Below are 22,358 nucleotides of genomic sequence, written 5' to 3'. Positions count from 1 at the left end.
GGAATGGAACAGAACAAGGGGTCCCATGGGACAGTGGCTGGCGAAAAGAAGAGCAGCCAACACGGACAAAGAGGAGCACAGCGAAGCTGAAAAACGCCCCTGGGTTAGGCAGGCGAGGCAGGAGCCTCACAGTAGGGAACCTCTACCGATGCTTCGAAGTACTACGGACAACCGTAGACCCCAACTCTAACTGAAAGTGCAATAGAGCGATGCCAACCTGTGGGTCGCATAACAGCAGAAAGAGAGGACAGACTGATCCAAAGAAGAAGCTCTGTGAGGAAGACTCCACAGGAGCGTACCAAGCCTTCCTTGTAGAAAGGCAGCTACACAATAGCCAGCAAATACCCCACATAGGGTAAGTCTTAACCCCGGCCAGGGGGCTCCTCTTGAGACAAGCTCACAGACAGAGGACTGAAAGGAAGGCAGAACCAACTGACCAGCTGTACTGAACAAAGGCAAACATGGAGGAGCAGCCGCCTAGACCATCTGGGTATTATGTCATGAACCCAGGGTTCAAAACAAACAAGGCAATGCTGCCTATCACAAGAAAAAACAACACAAAGTCATACAACGTATGAAAAAGATAGGCCACAAGGGAGAAAGCCAGTCCGCAAGGGTCAGAAAATCACGGGAGGCCAGACATGAGGCGGGAGACCGCTGAATCAGCGTGACAGTCAAAAAGGGCCATGCCATTGAATGGCAGATCCCGAAGAGCCTCCCGAACATTATCGGTAAAACGACTATCGCGCAGCCATGCATGGCGGTGCAAAGCAACCAACCGGGCCATTGCCCTACCAATAGAGTCAGTAGTGTCCAGGGCTGATCAAAGGGAAAATTGGGCCATTCCCCGGCCATCTAGAAGAAGGCGATGCAAGTCAGCCCGGGGCCCTTTTGGTAGAGAAGGAAGAAGGAGCTCAACCAAGTCCCAAAGGGCAAAGCAAGCACGTGCGAACATGGAAGACGTTTTCAAGGCACGGATGCCCCAACTGGCGGAGGCAAAAATGTGGTGACCACATGACTCCAGCCACCGAGACTCCCTAGTGGGCGGTAGCAACGGCAGAGCGGTAGAAGGCTGCAAGGCAAAAGCCACCTGGACAACCAGACCCTGAGCTCTAGGGTGAAGGGACAATCAGACAGGATCGTCTGGGGCCAGGCGATGCCGGCGAGCAATGGCCTGATCAACAGGGTCATTAGAGGAAGGCCGTGCCCAGGTACCAAGCAGGATGTCAAACAAAGACTCACTGAGGGGCAGCAAAGGCTCCACATCCACAGGCTCCATGTGGAGGAGATCCAGTAAAGGATCAGAGGGCAGGGAAACCACACGGGGCTGCAAGTGAAGAATATCTGCAGCCCTGCAAAAAGACCTCGCGCAAGCCGCACTAGCCTCTGTCGCCATTCTGGGGGGCGACAACAAACCATCGGTCGGGGACGGTTGGAGGCTAACTCATCCAGTAGACAGTAAAGGTGGAGGAGCCTAAGGTTGATCGAAAGGCCATGGAACGCTAGGCACCTGCACCAAGGGGCACCGAAACGATCCTAGGCAAGGAGATCCCAGAGAGATTTTATCCTCCTGTAACAGAGGAGCCGTCGAGAACCTCCAGAGGGGACTCGGTCTGGGCACGGACCAACGGCGACTCGACCTCCACCTGCGGGAAGGAAAGAGGTCGACAGAGCGTCAAACTCGGTACCGCAGCTGACATCAGCGCAGGAAGCCGCACAAGGCTATGCGGCGACTGGACGGGTGGGAGGGACTGCTGACTGGGATGACCCTCCGGGCCGTGTCCCGTCAACGTCGTATCGACTCCGGAACCGGAGTCGATGCACGCAGCCGGCACCGAGGACGAATCCACCGACGGAGACCCAACATGAGTGCCTCCCTCCTCTGTGGGACTCGAAGGCACACCAGGGAGAGGGGAGGACCCAAAGAAAGACTGGAGAGCCTTTGAATAGGCCTCCATCTGGGTCTTTGTTGATCTGACACCCGGGAAGGGTGGGTATGGGGGAAGACGACTGCTGGGCGCCTGTGCCTGGCAAAGACCGAGAGCAGCGGGCACCAGCATCACGTTTAAGGAGGATGACCTCCGTGACTTATGCTTGTGCTTACCTGTCTCCGAACGAAGCTCCCTTAGAACCTTTGGTTTCATCTGCTGACAGGCGTCGCACTCTTCGGAGTTGTGGTGCACTCCCAGGCACCACATTCATATGGCGTGCGGGTCCATGACAGACATTTGCCACGTACAGGTCTCACACGCCTTAAAGCCCGAAGGCATCGCACACTGTACCATGACACCGAAGGCATCAAGAAGACCTGAAAAATAGGCCAAGGAACCGCTGGTTTTCCTGGATCCGCGTTGGGACACGGAAAAGAAGAAAACTGACGTCAGCGCGCCGGGAGGGGCTTATATGGCTCCGCTGACGTCACGTCAGTGGACGACGTCAGGGCGGAGCCGCCCCCGGCACGCAGAGGTGCTGCTGCGGAAAGTTTTCCGGATCCAGTCTGATGCCTGGGGATATTCTAAGTTGAGGAATCTGTGGCTAGATGTCTCTATCAGATCATATATTTAAGGCAGTAATTTGTGTATGTTTAGTTTCAGGAATTACAAGTTTCACATCAAAACGCAGAGAGTTGCTATGGTATACTCATTCACAATTACAATTAGGTGCAAAACCTTCATGGCAAGTTATGAAAGATCTCTCTTTGCCATCACATACCCACTATATCCTGAAGAAATCATTTACTAAAAGAGGTGATGAGTCAGTGTTGTGGGGTCCAGTTTATCTGTGTTCTTACTTATACCATTCCTTTATTTTCTCTACTACCACTTTTATATTCCTGTTTATTTGGTAAGGGCGATAAGATCAAATATTGGTCCCATTAAATTACAAGCACAACGTTAGTGCACGCAGCTAGTTGCTGAGTTTAAATGTTACTCTCCTTCATTCATTTTTTTATTTTTAAGAAAAACTTCCACAAGTCTTCCTCTTCCAGAGGTGCAGCTATGGTCCAGGAAGCTTCTTATCAACTGGTTTAGTTCTGAAATGAAGTACTGACTCTCTAGGAACTGTTCTTTACAAAATAGTGAATTTAGCTCCTGTTGCTATAAAAGAAAAGACACTCTACTTTTTGTGTAGAAGAATATACAACTTGAAAACCTCTGACTTCTTTCAAAGTTATGAGAAGGTTCATGGATTTGGCAGGAAGTCTCTATCGTATGCGGAGGTCATGAATATTGTGACGTTTTTAAAGTATGAGTTCAGTATGAATGCACCTCCTAAATACAATCTTGCCCCAGCCACTCTGAAACAAAACTTATGAGGACATAACTTATTTAAATAATGTATTTATCATATTTTCAAAAGTGACATAATGTGTCTAGAGTTCATGGACTTCAAGTTGAGCCCGCAAGTTAAGTGGCACGATGTCTCAGAGAATACTTCCGATAGCCATCTAGTTCGATTGACAGCAAGATCAACTAAGGGAAACAAAACAGTTATTAGTATATTCCCTGAATAACTCTCAACCACCAGTAATTACCCTGGGCCACATTGTTCAGCATTCTGTCCATCAATTGTTCTTTTTGCTTTTGTCGCCCTAAGTGGGAAGTGTATGCCCAGACGTGGGTCCTGCACCACTGGATTCAAGCTAGCCTGGCTGATGAGGGGTGATGCCCCAAAACCAGTCCCATGATGCTTGTTTCTGTTCCATTCAGGACCTGGCTTGGCAGTTTGGGCTCCACTGTTCCCATGAGGAACTGGGTCAAGACTGATTTGCATATGGCTGGGTCCAAACTGGGGTGGCAAAGTGATCAAAAGAACGATGGATTAAACCCAGATCTTTGTGACTGGGGGAGAATGTTTGCATTGTTCCGCATTCCATCCATCAATTGTACTTTTTGCTACGCCCTAAGCAGGAAGGGTATGCCCAGACGTGGGTCCCGTGCTCACTGGATTCAAGCTAGCCTGGCTGATGAGGGGTGATGCCCCGGAACCGGTCCCAGGATGCTTGTTTCTGGACCAGGGAGGACCTGGCTTTGGCAGTTCGGGCTGGACTGTTCCCATGACGAACAGGGTCAATACTGATTTGCATATGGCTGGGTCCAAACTGGGGCGGCGGGGTGAGCAAAAGGACAATGGATTACACCCAGATCTATGTGACTGCGGGTGAATGTTTGCATGGTTCAGCATTCCATCCATCAATTGTACCTTTTGCCGCATTCCATGCCATCAATTTTTTCCCACTATATGGCGCCTCAGACAAAACTAGCCACATGCAAATCAGACTCCATACTGCTCCAAAAGAACCAGTCCATCCCTAACTGCCAGGCCAGGTGCCTCTAATAGGAACACAAGCAAGCCCAGAGTAGTCTAGGCATATTTGGGCATCATCGGTAGGGTGCATTTTGAGTCCTATGACACAGTGAGCACAGACAGGCATGACCAACAACTCCAGTAAACTCCAAGCAACTGCTACCAAGATTGAGCATAAACATTCCACATGACATGTTACATTCTGGTATCATGTATTCCATAGTCTTACATCATAACATTCTAATAACTAAGAACAAATATATAACACTCCTATCTGGGCATGCCCAACGCACTTAGGCGGTCACACTGGAAAAAACGAAAAAGGTGATGGGTAGATTAATTGAATTAATCTCAGCCATTGGTAAGTACTCTGGGCCGCAATCCAGTCCATAATTTTTTTACCCACAATGCCACTTGAGAAAGGAACCTGCCATTTGCAAATCAGTCTTGCTCCTGATTCAATAGGAACAGTCAAGCCCAAACTGACACACTAGGCTCCTCTGAACAAAAATACAAGCAACCCCAGACCTGTTTCGGCCTACTTAGGGGCCAATTTGAGTCCTATCGCATAGTGAGCTCAAGACCCACATCTGAGAATACCCGTCACAATGAGGAACACAAAAAGACCAAGTAAGTCAACTGTCCTTCGCAGTTCATTAAAAAGAGCTGCATTAAACTGCATCATATTAACGTCTGTTAATTACAGGGTGTATTAAAGGAAGAAAGCTGCCCAGAGAATCAACTAAAATAAACGTAATTTTTATTGGGAAAGTATTTATTTTGTGCATATTTTTGTATCATATGTTCTGAAAATCTCAGTGTATACTGTAGCAAACTCTGCAAAAAGGAAAAAGTGGTGCAGGCCACTCTGGTACACTTTTTAAGCTTTTGCTGGCTAATCAGGATGGAAGCCAAAAAAAGCAGTAGCCAGCAGTGCCAATTCATTAAGATTTTAATCTCTGTTAATCAGGGAGCAGCCGGGCTCCTGGTGATTCACAGCTACAGTTAGAACATTTCTGGCCTTGTCTGCACATCATCCAGTCATTTCCAAAGGTCTTTCCAGTTGCTTTTGGGTCATCGGCAGGAGGCTGTGCAGAAACAAATTCTGCGTTATACTGAAATGCGCTTTCACTCTCTAGCAAAGATGGCTTCATAATGTGCTCTGGGCAGGGCTACCCCACAGTGACTGGAGATTAACATACAAAAACAGAAATGAATAACGTGAGAAACTCAATGTCCTCTGGAATGGCCTCTTTTCTTTCTGTTCTGTTTCTCCATAATTGCAACATTTCTTGCCCCCTGGAAAGTCTTCATTCTGGGGGGAGAAGTCATTAATGTACCTTTGGCTTATGACAAATCTTACACCGCAAAACATTTTATTAAGCGTGGTAGAGTCAAGAGAAATTACATAGTCCTATTTGTCGTAGTGAGTAACAAAGTTCACATAAAATGTCTACTATATTAAAGGCATTGCTTGGTAGGCTTGTTTGTGCTTTTGAGGGGCCAAACTTAAGAGGTAATTATCAGTCTACTAAGATTATTATTTTAGGACATACTGGTAACCAGACCACAGGTAAAGGATGAACCTGTGTGGGGAGGCCATAATGGAGAGTGAGAACATCTAGAAGGTGACAAGGAAAGATCCTCCAGTTCTGGAAGCCACCAACCTGGAACTTCTATGTAAGAAACATTTCAGCAGGACGACCTAGGAGAAGTATTAAATCTCAGCCTCTCCTGTTCACTGACCTAGACATAAAAGAGGGCCAAGTGATGGGGGAAGATACATTGGAACTGCTCACTTTTTCATTGAGCTTTTCTTGTACTATGAACCCAAAAAATTGATCTAGAGAAAAGTCATATTCCTGATTATACAAATCATTAGAGAATGCTCTCCCTCTCCCAATTCCTACTCCAAGGCTAAGCGTATAACTAGACTCTTTTTGCCCTGGGGGTGGGGATCAGTCAGGAAATCCTGACTGCTAATAACCATACAAGGATGGCTCATAAACTGACCAGGTAGATACAAAGGGGAGAGTCCACACAGGATAATCAGTTACATCTGTAACAATTGCCACTGAAAAGTACAGCCAAGCCGTAAAGTAGGTTGAGACTGTGTTCCTTCCTGCTGTGCAAACTCTTTAGAGACAAGCCTTAGATATTTTACGTCTTATTAGGCTACAAGGGCAATCTTTAAATCCTTGGGAACCTGGGTATGAAGTCAAATTTTGTCAAAAATGGTTTTCATTTGTATAATTTAACAATAGAATAATCCGTTGGGAGGCTAAATAACCTCATACAACAAATGCCACATGAGAAATAAAAAACAACAAACCAATAAAATCACATATGCAAAAGGACTTTTAACAAAAATATACATAAGATAAAAACAAGCTAAAACAGAGTGCAGGGTGTCCACGGTGACAGCCAAAATCCAACACAAATAAAAAATGTTTACAAAGTGAAGACCAACTAATGGCTTAGTAGCAAACAACTTCATAGGAATTGTTAACTTGATATCACTCATGGAGATAAACCCCGGAATCTTAGCACTGAATCACCCATATCAAACAATATACATATATAGAAACTCCAACAGTAAGACGCAGGCTCCAGGGAGTCAATGCCTCTAACTAACAATGCTGACCAAGAACATAGCCGACAAAGTGGGACCACAGTCAGTGTCACAAAGAGCCCAGAAGAGCTAGTTCTCTGGCTGGCTGTCTTCTCCATCAACAAACTGCAAATCAATAATTTACCAGGAACATCAACTCCATTTATCCTCTTTGGGTCTATTCCTGCATAATAAGACTTTTGTAATTTCTCCTTGTCCCAACTTAATTTATACTTAATCCTGAATCTTCATTTCTCTACCCCTTAGCCCTTCACAATGGAGTTTCTTCTGTTCTACTACCTTTCAAAAGAGGAAACTTGACCTCTCTCGTCTGGTGACTTTGGAATTTGATGTGCTCTCTGTCTCATTTTTAGCCACAATAACATTGCGTGGGTTCATGCTTGATCATCTCCTCACCCTTAATCCACACAAAACAAAATAGCAAAATCCTAAAATGTCTATCTTTGGGTCATTAAAACACTAGACACCTGATCACTCCAGGCCAGTTGAGAACAGTAGTACATATGCTAGTTAGTGCTGGATTCGACTTTGGGAATCATATGCTTGCAGGCGAACCCCAGACATCAATTGTAAAACTCTAAAGAGTTCTCCATTCAACAGCCCACATTGTACCCACCTCTGGAAAATTTGGCCCGATTACTATCATATTATGCAATCGACAATTCTTTCCATAATGGACAAAATTTAATTCACATCCTGCTTCCTGGCAGAGACCGCTCTGCGAGAGGTTTTTTCTGTGCTTAAATCACAGAACCGTTTCGGAATTAATAGACCTTTGTTTCCCTTCCACCTTTTTTCATTTACCCATTTATTTCATTTTATGTTTGTATGTTTGACAGTATGACTGAAAATGACACTTTCGCGTACAGTGAAGAACACATTAAAAATCTGCTGGAGGCTCCTCCGCTCTTTGCTTCAGCATCACTCAGTGTGACAGCAAAAAATCAAAATGAGTCTGACAAACTTTTAAGACTTAAAAAGAAGCAAATTAGGACAGACCTTCATGGGCATTTCCTAATCCAACATCTTAAAATAGGCACTATCCCAGGGGGATTACAAATTAGAAATATTCCGGTCATTTTCACGGAGGATCCACTCTACAAAAAAGGATACAGCTGTATTCAGACAAAATGCAGTAGAGACCTAATGGTCCTTACAGTGGAAACAGCCCAACGCATTTCTAAACATCAACTCGAAGAAATTGCTCTACTAGAATCTGCAATAAAAACTAATCAAATTATCACGGACTCAAAAGCCCTGTTGGATAAAGTCGAAAAAGAAATTGCAGAATTCAAGGATTACACGGTGAATCAGAAAAGCAATAAATTCGAAAAGGACAAAAGGAATTTTTCCCTAACAAAAGTCTACCCTTATCTCCAACCGGACTTCTATACCAGAGTAGAATCTCGTCGAAACCTACCAGAGTATCAGGGCAGATCATCAAAAAACTTTATAACCTTTTCCGAAACCTCTTCCTCTTCAAGTGGCAGTGAAGGGGAATTGAGTGATAGATCTCAAATCAACAATCAGAGGGGCAATTTCCAACAAAATCAACAACAAACTCCTTTTTTAGGAAGAGGCCAGCAGAGGACACGGGGTCGAGTGAGATTCAATCAACAACCATGGGAAATGTCCACTCGCAGACAGAATTACAAAAACTAGGTACGTCCCTAGTTTTTAATCTATCTAACAGACAACTCAATAAAGACGAACAAAGTATTCTTGAAGAAGGTCTGTCCTATGTCCCAGCCAAATATACTGATTTCATCCGTCTAAAAACAGAAACAATTGAATTCTGCAGAAAGATCAGATTAAAAACTTTCTTCACGTCACTTCCATCTACTGAAATAATTGCTGACACTGGCCTTAGGAGAAAGTCCACTTTCTGTCCACCAACCAACAAAATTCCAAAGGAAGTCATCACCTTTGAGAAAACAATCCTGTCAGCCATTGCTGAAATGGAAACGAAAAAAAGATGGGTTAAACATAACACCACTAAACTCCAGACGGAAGCTTTATCTAATCTCCAAAATGACGATTCGATAATCGTCAAACAAGCAGATAAAGGTGGCTCAATAGTCATAATGAATAGATCTGACTACACCAAGGAAGTTATGAGACAACTAAACGACCCTGTCTGCTATCGCAAAATTAATAAAGATCCAACAATGGAATTACAACAAACCCTCTTTCCACTACTTGACACAGGACTACAAAAAGGGTTTCTTTCTAAAAAAGAACACAAATTTTTGCAGAATAAAAACCCTAGGATACCTCTGTTTTATGTATTACCTAAAATACATAAAAATGAGACTACTCCACCGGGAAGACCCATCATCTCCGGGTGTGATTCTATGATGGAACCCATCTCTAAATTCGTGGACTATTTTTTAAAACCATTTATTTTTGAAATACCCTCGTTCTTAGGTGACACCACTGATTTCATCAATAAGACGGCACAGATACAATTTGATCCAGTGAACCACTACCTCGTCACACTTGACGTAGTCTCACTGTATACCCAAATTCCCCAGGATGAAGGACTCTCAGTCATCAACTCTTTTTTGGATAGTCGACCTAACCCCAAAGTCCCCACTAAATTCATTATGGATCTAGCAAGTTTCGCCCTAAAGAAAAACTACTTCAGCTTTAATGACGACTTCTATTATCAAGTCAAAGGAGTGGCGATGGGGTGTCCTTTTGCGCCAGAGCTAGCCATTCTTTATATGGCAAAATTCGAAGAAAAATTTGTCTATAACGATAATCCTCACTCCCAATTCATCGGACATTGGATTCGTTATATAGACGATATTTTTATGATATGGACTAATACAGAGGAAAATCTTCAAAGTTTCCATTGCTGGCTCAACAACCGCACTGAGGACATCAAATTTAGCATTAATTACTCCAAAGTACGAATTCCATTTCTCGATGTGGAGGTTTATCCATCTGACAATGGTTTGGCGACTACATTATTCAAAAAACCAACAGATCGTAATAAAATGTTACACTTTGCAAGTAATCATCCCAGGAATTTACGTGAAAATGTACCTTTCGGGCAATTTTTACGAGTGAGACGTAACTGCAAGTTTAAGGATGAATATGTTTTTCATGCTACTAGACTGTCTAATAATTTAATCACTAGAGGTTATCCTAGGAAGCTCCTCAAAAAAGCTATGAAAAGAGCCTGGTGGACACCAAGAGAGGTACTTCTCCAAAAACACGAAAAACCTCCACTAGACAGGATTGTCTGTGTCTCTACGTACTGCCCTAATTCAAACAACCTCAAAAAAGTGATCAATCAAAATTGGCATCTGATAAAAAACCTCGATGCCTCACTTAAACAGAATCCACTTTTTGCCTTTAAAAAGGACCGGAATATCGCTAATCAAATTGTACGTGCATCCATGCCCAAAGAAAAACAAAGCACTCTGCGTGACTATGTCGGCCTCCCTCCTGTACAAGGACACCACAAATGTGGGACTTGTATCTGCTGTGACTCTACGGAAGAAGGCAATCTATTCGAACATAACTCTACATTTTGGAAACATGACTCTTTTACTAACTGCAAGAGCAAATTCGTGATATATGGCATACGCTGTCCCTGCAATCTACTATATATAGGGAAAACCACACAAGAGATTCGCACAAGGATAACACAACATAAATCACGGATCAATAAAAATGTGGAATCGGCTCCACTGGTCACCCACTGGAAAGCTAAAAACCATCAAATTAATGATCTAAAATGGACGGTCATCTCTAAGATTGAAAGAGATCCGAGAGGAGGTGACCTAGAATTAAAATTGTCTCATAGAGAGGCCTTCATGATATTAAAATTCAACACAGCGTCTAATGGATTAAATGAGATTTCGGAACTATATAAACTGAGCTAATTCATTCCTCCCGGTACTCCCCAACTTTTACTTTCGGAGACACTTATCTTTCATGCCAGCCATTATTGGCTATGTCTCTGCAGATCGCATTACGAATGAGGCTTCATTTCTACACATTTGTTAAATAACTTAGTATTAAAAACTTCCACCACCGCCATCTTGAATTGGGCTTTGCAGATAGTATTAGTCCTTCCTCTATGCCCCATGCTGCACTCGTGAAATATACAATCCCGCGTGGATTCACTTCTAACGTGACCAGTACGGCGCTTGCTAATCAATAGAGGAAACGAACGGAGACACATGTAGGTAAGCCTAATCCCGGACGCGCAGTCCCTCCTTATCAAGATACTTCGCTTCACGCTGACATAAGCACTACGAGCCCATTCAGCGGTTTTCCTCTTCATTTTTATAGAATTCCATGATGATTGACACTTGAATATACGGACGACGTGAGCTTTATACTATTTCGTCCTCTGCTGACTATACGCAGCACCATGCAGAGGTGAAGTACTACATGCCTCTACGAGGCACTGAAGGTACCTATTTTTTTTTTTAAATGACATGGAATGACTAATTTTCAGCTATCATTACACCCGAATGCAATCTGGCTTTTTCCTCCCCCAGTGCAAGAGTGACTTACACAGTTGGCGGCCACATTTGAACCAACTCTTCTCCATTTACGTGCTATTTTTCATGTAAGCATATGACGCTTTAAGACGTGGTTTCTGACGATTTTGTTTTGTTTTTTCAAATACAACTAGTACCATCAACCCCACTTAGTGCCTTCTTGCTTTCTTGCATTTTCAGAGCCTTCTTCATAAGATTGGCTGATCTTCTTCTATTTGTCAGAGGTAATTATGGTAACACTGAGTTTTGTAGTACGCATTCAGAGGTCGTCTCCCCCTGCTATTTTTAAATGTCGGTTTTTTTATTTTTCATTTTCAGGTCCTGATGAGAGAACCCCAAATTTGGGTTCTTGAAACGCGTAAACCTTGTTCTAACACCACAAGAAATTGAAATTGGTTTCAAATTGAATCTATTTTGCTACTGAAATCTTGCATTGTGATTTTCTGTGGTTTTCTAAAAATAGGAGAACTAAATGTTAATTGTCCTATTTGTTCATTTATTTTTCTCACGAGTGTGATTGAGTGAGCGAATGTTTTTTTAGGTACCAGCATGTTTGGCATTAGGATGAGTGTTTTTTTCCAGAATGTTTGAAACGTGTATTCAAAAGGTTGTTGTTCATTCATTTTTTTTCATTTTTTGCATGTTATTTCATCTATGTGATGTACATAAGATATTGAGTTGCCGTCCGCTCTTCGGAAGGATGTCAAAATGTTTTTGATATTATGAAATCTTTTGATTAAATCAGAAAAAGAAATTATTTCAGGCATTTTGTAATTCTTCAAAATGTTTCCTCACAAGTTGACTTGAGGTTTAACAGTAGCAGTACTAGCACTTTTGTTGTTCTCTCTTATATGGGCTTGCTTTACTGCTTCTCATGCCCACCTCCTAATTTGGTTCTTACTTCCTGGCTTATAATGGCATACACTACAACCCTTAAGCTAGCAAACTGGGTTTTATTCCTGGTGGTTTGAGAGGTCTTACAAGGAGAAATAACCCTCAACTTCAGGTATCCAAATTCAGCACAACATCTGCCCTCACTCCTTGGTGCTGCAAGCACTGCCTGATCTCTACCCATCAGAAGAAACCCATTCTTCTCTCCTTCAGAACAGTCCAATTCAACCAGTTCCTAAATTAAATGCTTCTGAACCTAAAGTGATAGCTCAACAGATCAGTTTTTCTGCTGTTATGAATCCCTTTATCTATTTTTTAAAAATAATTTCTGTTTTAATGTTTCCTGAGCTATGGAAATACTGCATGTAGAAATTAGTATTTTTAACACTTCATAATAGTACAGGTTAGCATTACAAGAAGGACTAGAAATTAAAAACTGTTTTAAAGTACTGTCCTCAAATTTCTGCCGAAGGGAAAAATGTAACTTCTGCACGTTACCAAATGGGTACACATTTTGAGTCGCAATTCCTTCTTACTGCAGGGATGGCTGAGCGTAATTTAGCTGGTGATGTAGCCTACTGCCTAAAACGATTTCAACCACAGCCACAAATTTAGTGAAAGCTGACAAAGGAACTGACAAATTCACACATCAGAAATATTTCTCTGCCGCATAATGTGTCCCTGTTTCAGAGACAAATATACGGAAAAGCAAGAATGCTTCGTATAGAAAGGCTTCCCAAGTCAGGGTGAGATTTTTTCATCACTAATTAGTCAAATTCGGATATTGTCTCCAAAATATTAAGCAACTTTATTGTTAACACGTTTACCCAAACAGTTAGCTGGCAAATGAATGACTTGACCCTCTGACAACTTTGAGCACAGCTGAGAAAACATCCAAAGCCTTCAATTGCAGCAAGACAGCGAAAGCGCCAAATACTCACTGGGAAATGGTGTTGGTGTCCAGGTCAATGCAGCTGACATCATGTGGTGGGTCGTAGAGATCAAAGTAGCGGGAGTCAATCCCCACGATGAACGGACACGGGGCACTCAACACATCTGCCAACGCCAGCGGGCAGAGAGGGATGTACGGGCATGGCCAATGGAAAGGAAATATCATCTTTAGACAGAGAGAGAGAGAGAAATGGAAGTAGAAAGAATCTAGCGTCACTTGAATGGGAATTTATAAAATTACATACTGTCACAGATGAAGACAAATTACTCTAACAGGCTATGTTCAAGGTCAGTATCAAGTACGCGGGCTTGTGACACCTCCTGCTGAACTCTGTAGTTTCCAAGAGAACATGGCACAATAACAGTTTCGATTTTAAATATGTATTGCCATATTGTAAAGCGTTGATGTTCATTCAATAGACAAATAAATAAATAAAATACAGGTCCTGCGTATGAAGTCAGCTTAAGGTTGGCATTTCAATTAAGTTGGTTAAGCGCTGGCTGATCACTATGAAGCATGCTCAACCACTTGTTTGTATGACAGTGCACAGCTTTTCTGCTTCCAAGAAAATGACCCAGCCAAAGCCAATTTAAATTTGGTTTAGGTTATGATGGTCACTAGTCTACTTGTTAATCACCTCCTCCAACTTTTCCTTTCTTATGTCGCACAGTGATGGGGACCTCAAAAATAAAACTAGACGTTGTTAGCTTTGGAACACAAAATTGTACCTTTTTAAGGGAGGTATGATGACGTCAACTCCCACTGACAACGGATTAGAAAAGCCATAAGTATCATTGCCTTTGGAATCTCTTCCAGAGACATATTTCACAAATGGAAAAGAAGCACCTCGGCCATCCCGCACTTTGTCTGCATAGAACAGTTATTTTAATCAATTGCCAATTAATTTATGATTAGCCCACAAAATCTGCATAGCTTCTGGAGAGTGCATGGGAGGAGAATGTGTTTATGGTAATGTTGGCTGCCAACCTGGCATCAGTGCAGCTGGTGCCCAGTAGGTGCTTGACGCTTAAATTGACTAAACTGAGCTGTCTAGGGGCAGCGATATTAGTTCTAGCTATCTGGTGGAAGAAGAAAGATCGACCCCCAATCTCCCAGTGGTATGGCCGCCTGTGGTATATATTAGCAATTGAACATCTGAACTTTGAGGTCTGCTGGGCTCATATAGGTGAATATCTATCGAAGGGACACAAAAAAACACAGTTTGCCCACTGCACCTACTCGTCCTAAACATATTTTGATGATCTGATGGACCAGCAAACATTACGGAAGAACTGTCTGCGAAAATTCAATATCTGGGAGAGAGCTTTCCACAATATCTTGAATGAAACAAATTTGCTGTGACATCATACAGAGCAGAACCGTGGCCAGGTGGGAAGGGTGGGGGCAGGGGTGTGTGTTCTGGAAGTTAGGTTTCATTTTTCCATTTAAAATGTTCTTGTTGAGGCCTGAAATATGTGACTGCTGTACCTTTTAATTATTCGACGTAAATCTGTTTCAACTTACATGTTATAAAAAAATTAAATCTCTTTAAAAAAAATAAGCTCATGGAGACTTGCGATCAACAAAACATTGTAATCTAATGTAGACCAACGAAACATACGGTTTTGACAGATGACCCATAAACTTTGAAGTTTGATTTTGACAAAGTCAGGCTTCCAAATTTGGAGATCTCTCTACTGGATGACAATCAACCAAGCACATTCTTTATCTTTCTGAGGAGCAAGTTACTTACCTTCAGTAGTGCCTTATCTGGTAGAGAATGTATCTAGCCAAAGATTCCTTACCTTGGAATATTCCTCAGGCGTCAGACTGGAACCTGGAAATCTTGAGCAGAACCTCTCGCGCCAGTAGGTGGCACCGATCGGCTTTGCATCGGTGTTGTACGCATTGTCTATGCCAGATGTGATGAACGCAGTGCTTATATAGGTGCCACCCCACCACGCTAACAACAGTTTCTTTACGGGACTATCTCAGCGCCAGGAGCAGGGAGACACATCAGAAGGCTGATTGACCGTGTGTACATACTGAGGGACATTTTAGGTAGAGGAACCGGTTTGCAGAGGGTCGGTAAGGAATCTTGGCAGATACATTTTCTACCAGATAAGGTGTTAACGAAGGTAAATAACTTTTTCACCTGATAGAGACTCCTAGCTGCAGATTCCCTATATTAGAATAGATACCAAAGCATTACCTCTCCAGAGGAGAGCCTGCAAACTGGCTCTGACCAAAAAGTCCTGGTGGACCAAACGGGCAGAGTGCCCGTCACAATGGACCTGGCTGTTAAGGCAGTAGTGTTTGATAAATGTGTGTAAGAATGTCTATGTAGCAGCCTGACAGTTGTCCAGGATAGGAATTCCACAAGCTAATGCACCAGTCGCAGCTTTGGCTCTAGTGGAATGAGCCCGCAAACCCTCAGGAGGTTGCTACTTGCTTAATGCGTAGCAGATCTTTATTCAAAGTACAATCCATCTGGAGATTGTCCATCTCTACACTGCCTTCTTCTTCGCTCAAGTGAATGCAATAAAGAGCTGATCGTCTGCCCGGTGGTCTTTGGTGAATAACACTTCTCTTTTGAGTCCAAATAGTGGAGTCTCTCTTCCTCCTTGGAGGGGTGAGGTGGAGCAAAGAATGCCAGTAGCATGATGGTTTGGCCGATGTCGAAAGGTGTCATTACCTTCGGCAGGAAACAGGCATTGGTTCAGTGAATCAGTTAGTCTGGGAAGAAGCTGGTGCATGGAGATTGAACAGAAAGAGCCCCTAGCTCGCTGACACTCCTGGTCTACGAGATGGCCACCAAAAACACTGTCTTGATGGTTGGGAGTCTTAGAAGACAGCTATGCAGACGTTCAAAGGGAGAGAACATCAAATAGGTTCAAACTAAATTAAGATCACATTGGGGCTTAACAAAAGGATTGGGAGGAAACTTGCTGATGTGTCACTACGGTTGACAAACTGAAAGGGTTGGTCCAACAACTACAAGAAAGCTGAGATGGGCAAAACATACCTCATAACTGTGCTCAGAGCAAGTCCTTGCCAGTCGAAGGACAAAAAAAACAATAACATTTCAAACAAGGGCGCAGAAAGTGGGGCAACATGTGTTTCAGCATACCAAGCCACAAACTTGTCCCAACGGCCGGCATATACAGTTTTGGTAAATGGATGTCTGGCTGACAAGACAACCTCACGTATTTCAGGAGGGAGATCAAAGACTCTCAAATATTGCTGCTTAATGTCCTCAAATGAAAGCAGAGTGTGCACAGATTTGGGTGTAGGACCCTGCTCTGTTGCTGCTACAGGAGATCGTCCCGAAGGGGCAGCATGTTTGGAGGACCGGCTCATGCTCAGGAGTTTGGGATACCATACTCTGTTTGCCCAATATGGAGCCACTAGGATGACTTGGACTTTGTCTGTCCTGATCTTCTTCAGAACTCAGGGCAGAAGTGGTATTAGCGGAAAGGCATAAAGGAGTTTTGGGTCCCATCAACACTAAATGAGTCTCCAAGCAAATTCTGCATTGGAAATTCCAAGGCGCAGAAATGTTGACATTGCCCCTTCTCGTTGGTTGGTAAAAGATCTAACCAAGGCTCCCCCAGTCCTGGAAGAGACCTAGCACCACCTCTGAATGGAGTTGCAGTTTGTGATAAAAAAGGAATAAATGGATGAGTTTGTTCACCCTGAAGTTCAGAGAACCTGCCAGTTGTTGCATGACCAGGAAAATGTCCGGATGTTGCAGCCATGTCAGTGACACAGGGCGTCCTGGCACAGCATCCATGACCCCACTCCAACCTGTTTATTGCAGTACCATATGACGGCAGTGTTGTCCGTGAACACCTGAACCCACCTTTCACTGATTGGGTAAACTTTCAATAGTAATCAAGTTGATGAGGAGCTGAGACCTCGCGGGAGACCAGAGTCCTCATCTCCACCTCTACCAAATGGCCGTCCCAACCCAGGAGTGATGCATCTTTGAGTTCTGGCTGGGAAATGGAGAGGGGTCTGCCACTGACTCAACCAGCCTCCATTAAAGATAATTTGCACTGCCCTCTGATATCTGGACCAAGTCAGAAATATTCCCCCTGGTCCAGCACCCACTGAGACTTCACATTTCACTGCACCCCGCATATGCCATTGAGCGTACTGCGGTAGCAGGATGCAGAATGACATCAGACAAGGAAGTCTCAGAGTCAGTCCCACCGAAATCCAGGACTGAGGCTGAAACATTGGAATCATAGCCTATGACACGCCACTCTGGAGGACAGGCGCGGAACTGCAGTGTGTCCAGAATGGCTCAGATGAAAGGGAGCATTCGAGAGGGAGTCAGGTGTGACTTCAGCATGTTTATAGTGAACCCCAGCGACTGCAGGAGGTTCGCCATAATTTGGAGGTGGAGGACGCTTGCCTGGAACGATGTCGCCTTTAACAGCCAGTCCTTTAGGCAGGGGAAGACTGGAACCCTTGACCTATGCAGATGGGCTGCAACCACTGCCATCACTTTCGTGGACACCTGAGGGGCGCTGGTAAGGCCAACAGGGAGCACAGCAAACTAAAAGTGCTCATGACCCACCGTGAACTTCAGGTAACGTCTGTAGGCTGCAGGTCAAACCACACCATCCAGTCTCCAGGGAAGACACAAACTGAGCCAACATGAGCATTTCAAATTTCTCCTTTTTCAGGAAGTAGTTGAGGGAGCACAAATCTAGTATAGGATGGTGGCCTCCCTCCTTTGGCACCAGGAAGTAGCTGGAAAAGGAACCACGACTTTCTTCTGATGTCAGCACCCTCTCTATGGCTCCTTTGGCCAAAACAGCCTGTAGTCCCTGACAAAGAAGGGAGAGATTGTCCTCAGTCAGTCGATCTGAGAACGGTGTTAGGGGCAGCAAGGTTTCTGTGAATTGTAGGAGTTGACCTCACTGAACAATTTGGAGCATCCACTTGTCCAATTACGGCTTGCCAGTGGGCCTGATCCTGCCGCCAATAGGGTCCCCGTTATGCTGCGAGGGCACAGTAAAGAGGTTTGGAGGCTGCGGCTTCCGTGCGGGAGAGGTGATGGGGGGAGGTGATCTCTGGCCATGGCGCCCACGAGGCTTGTGAGAGCCGCGTCCTTGACCCGAAAGAACTGGGGAGCCTGTCAGCTGTAGTGGCTAGGTAGATATGGACGCGGTTGGTAGCCCCTACGGTAGTCACAAAAAAAGCGAAACGCAAGAGTGGGTGTCGCAGGGCCACGGGGAGTACTTTGAAGCACTCGAGTGCCGAATTGGTCTCGTTACCGAAAAGACAAATGCTGAAGGGCATGTCCATAAGGGATGACTGGACATCCCCCGAGAAGCCAGATAACCTCAGCCAAGCAGGTCATCAAAATACCACCAACAAAGCAATTGCTGTACCCAGCAAGTCTGTCGTGCCAGTCTGCAGCATATCGTGAACTTTGCTGCAGCCCTGAGATCCACATAGCCTGTGTCAGGATAGCTTGTGCCTCCTCGGAGTACACGGGCAGCACTTGAGCAATGGAGTTCCATACTGTGTGGGTATACCAGCAGAAGAGAGACACAGTGTTTACTGACCGCAGTGCAAGGCTGGTGGAAGAGAAAATCCTCTTACTTTGGATTCCCTATCCAGTGGTGTGGTAGGGAACACACCATTGTTAACTTTGGACATTGAAGCCTACACCACCAGGCTCTCAGGGATGCGGTGCTGGTTAAGGAAAGCTGTATCCCAAGGAGCAGGGCTGTGGTGGAGGGCGATCGGGCTTGACCCCAGCACCGGGCAAGACATCAGTGAGGGCTTCACTGAAGGAGGAAGGAGAGGAAATGGGTTCTGTGTGGGATACCCCGGGTTGAAGCACCTCCATCAAGACACTGGTTTTGACCTCCACTGGGGGCAGCATAAGCTCGAGGACCTCAGCCACCCTCTGCACCACCATGACAAAGGCAGCCCCTTCCTCCGCAGCCACACTAGGAGCAGAGACGAAGTCAGTTTCTAGCGAGGTGTCCTGACCACTGGCATCAGCCAGTTTTTAATGCCAGTTATCCTCAGCCAAGGGTTCCTCAAAGGAATTTGGATAACCATAAGGATCTTCAAATCCACCCCAAGCATATTCCTCGCAGGGCCTATCAGAAGAAGGAGGCACTGTCTCTGACCTGGAAGGTCTTAGTCAGAGCAGCACCAGTGTCTACATTGGACAACGACAGCCCGGCTCCTGGAAATTATTATGGGGTCAAAGACGCCGAAGGGTGCTGGCGGAACCGGGAACAAAGCCACTGGACTAAACTCTGGTGAAGGTTGTAAATTCATGACTGGAATTGGTCCAGATCCAAAGGGCCGGGCTTGCGTCAAGGGCGAACCTAGTGGGAGAAACCCAGTTGGGGCACCTTCCAAACCCATGGGGCCCGAAGGCGCCCCATAGGGGTTGAATTGCCCAAAAATGCATAGCCTAATTAAATTCCTTCAATTGGGCGATGGTCGCTTCGGCTTCAGGAAATTAAGGAAGGTGCAGAGTGGACCCAGGCTAAGCCTCCATGGGGGAGGTGTGGGTACAGGGCCAAGACATGTGACATCGTTCCTAGGCATTGTCCGATGATTTGGACTAGTGAGGTCGAAGAACGCGTCAACTTCTAGTTCTTATTCTTCTTGTGCAACTTACCTGATGACGATTTGGATCTTGGATATGATCAGTGGAAACGACTCAGAGAGGCCTAGGACCTTCCAGGCCACCAGGACCTTGCGCGCATGGATCATCTGGTGGTGAGCAACCAGGTGCTTCAACCCTCGTTCCAGGACGACTTTGGGATTCATCGCACGGCAGTCAGGGCAGGCCTCAGAGTCGTGGACTGTCTCAAGTCACCATAAACCAACCAAGCAGGGTATGTCACAGACATTTGCCTGTGGCAAGCGCCACAGGGTTTAAAACCCTCAGGTTTCTTAGGGGACATTCCTAAACCGAAAGCTAAAAACATGCATGACAAAAATCATAAAATACTGTCAAATAATTATTGTGGTAGCTCTTCCGGATCCACGCTGATGGGTCAGAATGAAAGGAGCTGATGTTTGCACACTGTGGTTGCACCTATATAGGCACTACGCATGTTGTATCTGGCACAGACGACTCCTACGACTCTGAGATGATCAACACCACCTACTGGAGCGCAGAGGTACAGCTCAAGATTTTCCAGATCCAGTCTGACGCCTGGGGATTAATCCAAAGTTAGGAATCTGCAGCTAGAAGTCTCTATCAGATAAGGTCCCTTCAATTATTGTCTGCAGTTTAGAAGCTTTGAACTGCATGGATTTCATTCAGATTAATTGGATACAGGCAAAGCAGTGAGATGAACCATTCAAAGTATTCATTGCAGACTAATTGCTCAAAAGAGGAAAGAAGACGACAGTAATTTTTTGGATGAGAGTCTAAACATTCGCCAACTTACAAAACATCATTTTGAGGTCTGATCTGGAAATGGCTAACAGTACATGTGTTTAACAGCCGACGGCATATGAGTTCAATGTATCATGCAACAATGATTATCTTGAATAGAAATAAAATCTGCAGTCATTAGTCATCACTGAGATTTTCATAGGGGAGGAGAAAAGAGGAAACCTAGAGGGGAATCAAATAATTTTAATTAGCATACAAAAAGCTGGGAAAGAGCACCTCAGAAAAGTATGCAGTGCTCAAAATATCATGGCTCTGGATATCCTCCAATGATGATGAGAAAACGAAATACAATGAGGTTAACTGGAGAACCAGGGCAGTGGCTTTTGATGTTATTAGAGCCCAAAATAAAAAAGCAACCCCTTATTAACAAAGAGTGAAAAAGATTGGTCTTCCAAACAGGCACACCAGCATATATATATTCTGTGGGCTTCGGAGAAAAGAATCACATGGTCAAAGGAGCAGTGTTAAGAGATCCTTGCCTCACTGCTATAATTCTTTTTAATATTATGACCCTTGGTATAGTGCCTGCAAGGTAGTGACTGTCAAAGTTTTGGATCTAATGTAGAGGTAGAGCACCAGTATTTCAGAGCATCGTTGACATACAAGGACACAATTGTGCTGAGATTACTGAAGAGAAACAAGAATACATTTTTCTTCCCCCAACAGTTGTCAAATATTAACTTACGGAAACCAAGGCTTCAGTCACACTAGTCAGGACAGATGGTCGTAGGGAATGGATAAGAATTTTGTGTTCTGTAACTGCAAACACTAGCAGCGTAACGGCATTCTCCGGGCCTAAGTTCTGTAGAAGTGTAGAAAATTTACCCCCACTAAAGGAGAAATAAAACAAGGATTACCACACAACACCATACCAAAGTTACAGGCAGAATGAATTTGTCTCTCATTCGCTTTTATAACCGCAATAACTCATTAAACACAAGCATAGGAGATGAAACAGCGGGGATGGTAGTTGATTCTGACAGGACTTGGTGATGTGCAGGAGAGTCTTTGTAACACTGTTCACTGATGGCATGGGACCAACTCTAATCACATGAGGTTAGAACGGGCTCAGAAAGAAAGTGGGTCAGTGCACTGACATGAAAGATGTCTAGCTGAGGAACTCTGCTGTGTGTGCTCAAAGGACCTGTTTTGAAGCAGAGGCTTGGGAACTTTATTCATTTTGTTTTTTTAATGATAATATACAGCTCCGGAGTGGTGCAACAGCTTCACCTTTTCTAGAATTTAGGTGTTGGTCAACTGCAAAATTTTGATGACTGCATTTATCTCCAAGCATGAATAATGCATGGTTCAAGATGCCCATTTTAGATGTTGGCAGTGGATGAACGGGATTGCATGCGAGGTCTGATAAGGCAATAGCTCGCTGTGCCAAGGGGAGGGTCCTCAGAACAAGATCCCAGACAGAGAACAGAGTGAGTGCTTGCGAGAGATTGAGAGATGGAGCTAGCAGAGACACAGCAATGAATGGGCTGCCTCGGCAGTCGTCCCTGGTTCAGTGCCATCAGTGCTCCTAACTTAAGCGGCAGTGAGCAGGTATAGGTCAAAGGAACTGAGTCACGCACATGGCAACCGATAGGACTGCTT

General features: G+C 44.4%; 1 protein-coding gene across 1 annotated transcript in view; it reads right to left on the bottom strand.

The window, feature by feature from the left end:
* Nucleotides 1-22,358, bottom strand: part of DENND4A (DENN domain containing 4A) — an 811,018-nt gene that overhangs the window by 324,674 nt on the left and 463,986 nt on the right. The window contains exons 14-15 of the mRNA XM_085644632.1: nt 21,442-21,586; nt 13,296-13,471 (exon numbers count right to left, since the gene is read on the bottom strand). Of these exons, the coding sequence (XP_085500758.1) occupies nt 13,296-13,471; nt 21,442-21,586 (321 nt within the window). The remainder of the gene's footprint in view (nt 1-13,295; nt 13,472-21,441; nt 21,587-22,358) is intronic.

The sequence above is a fragment of the Triturus cristatus genome, chromosome 3_1 (genome assembly GCF_964204655.1).
Source record: "Triturus cristatus chromosome 3_1, aTriCri1.1, whole genome shotgun sequence".
Classification (NCBI taxonomy): domain Eukaryota; kingdom Metazoa; phylum Chordata; class Amphibia; order Caudata; family Salamandridae; genus Triturus; species Triturus cristatus.
This window is presented reverse-complemented; position numbering and strand designations above follow the sequence as displayed.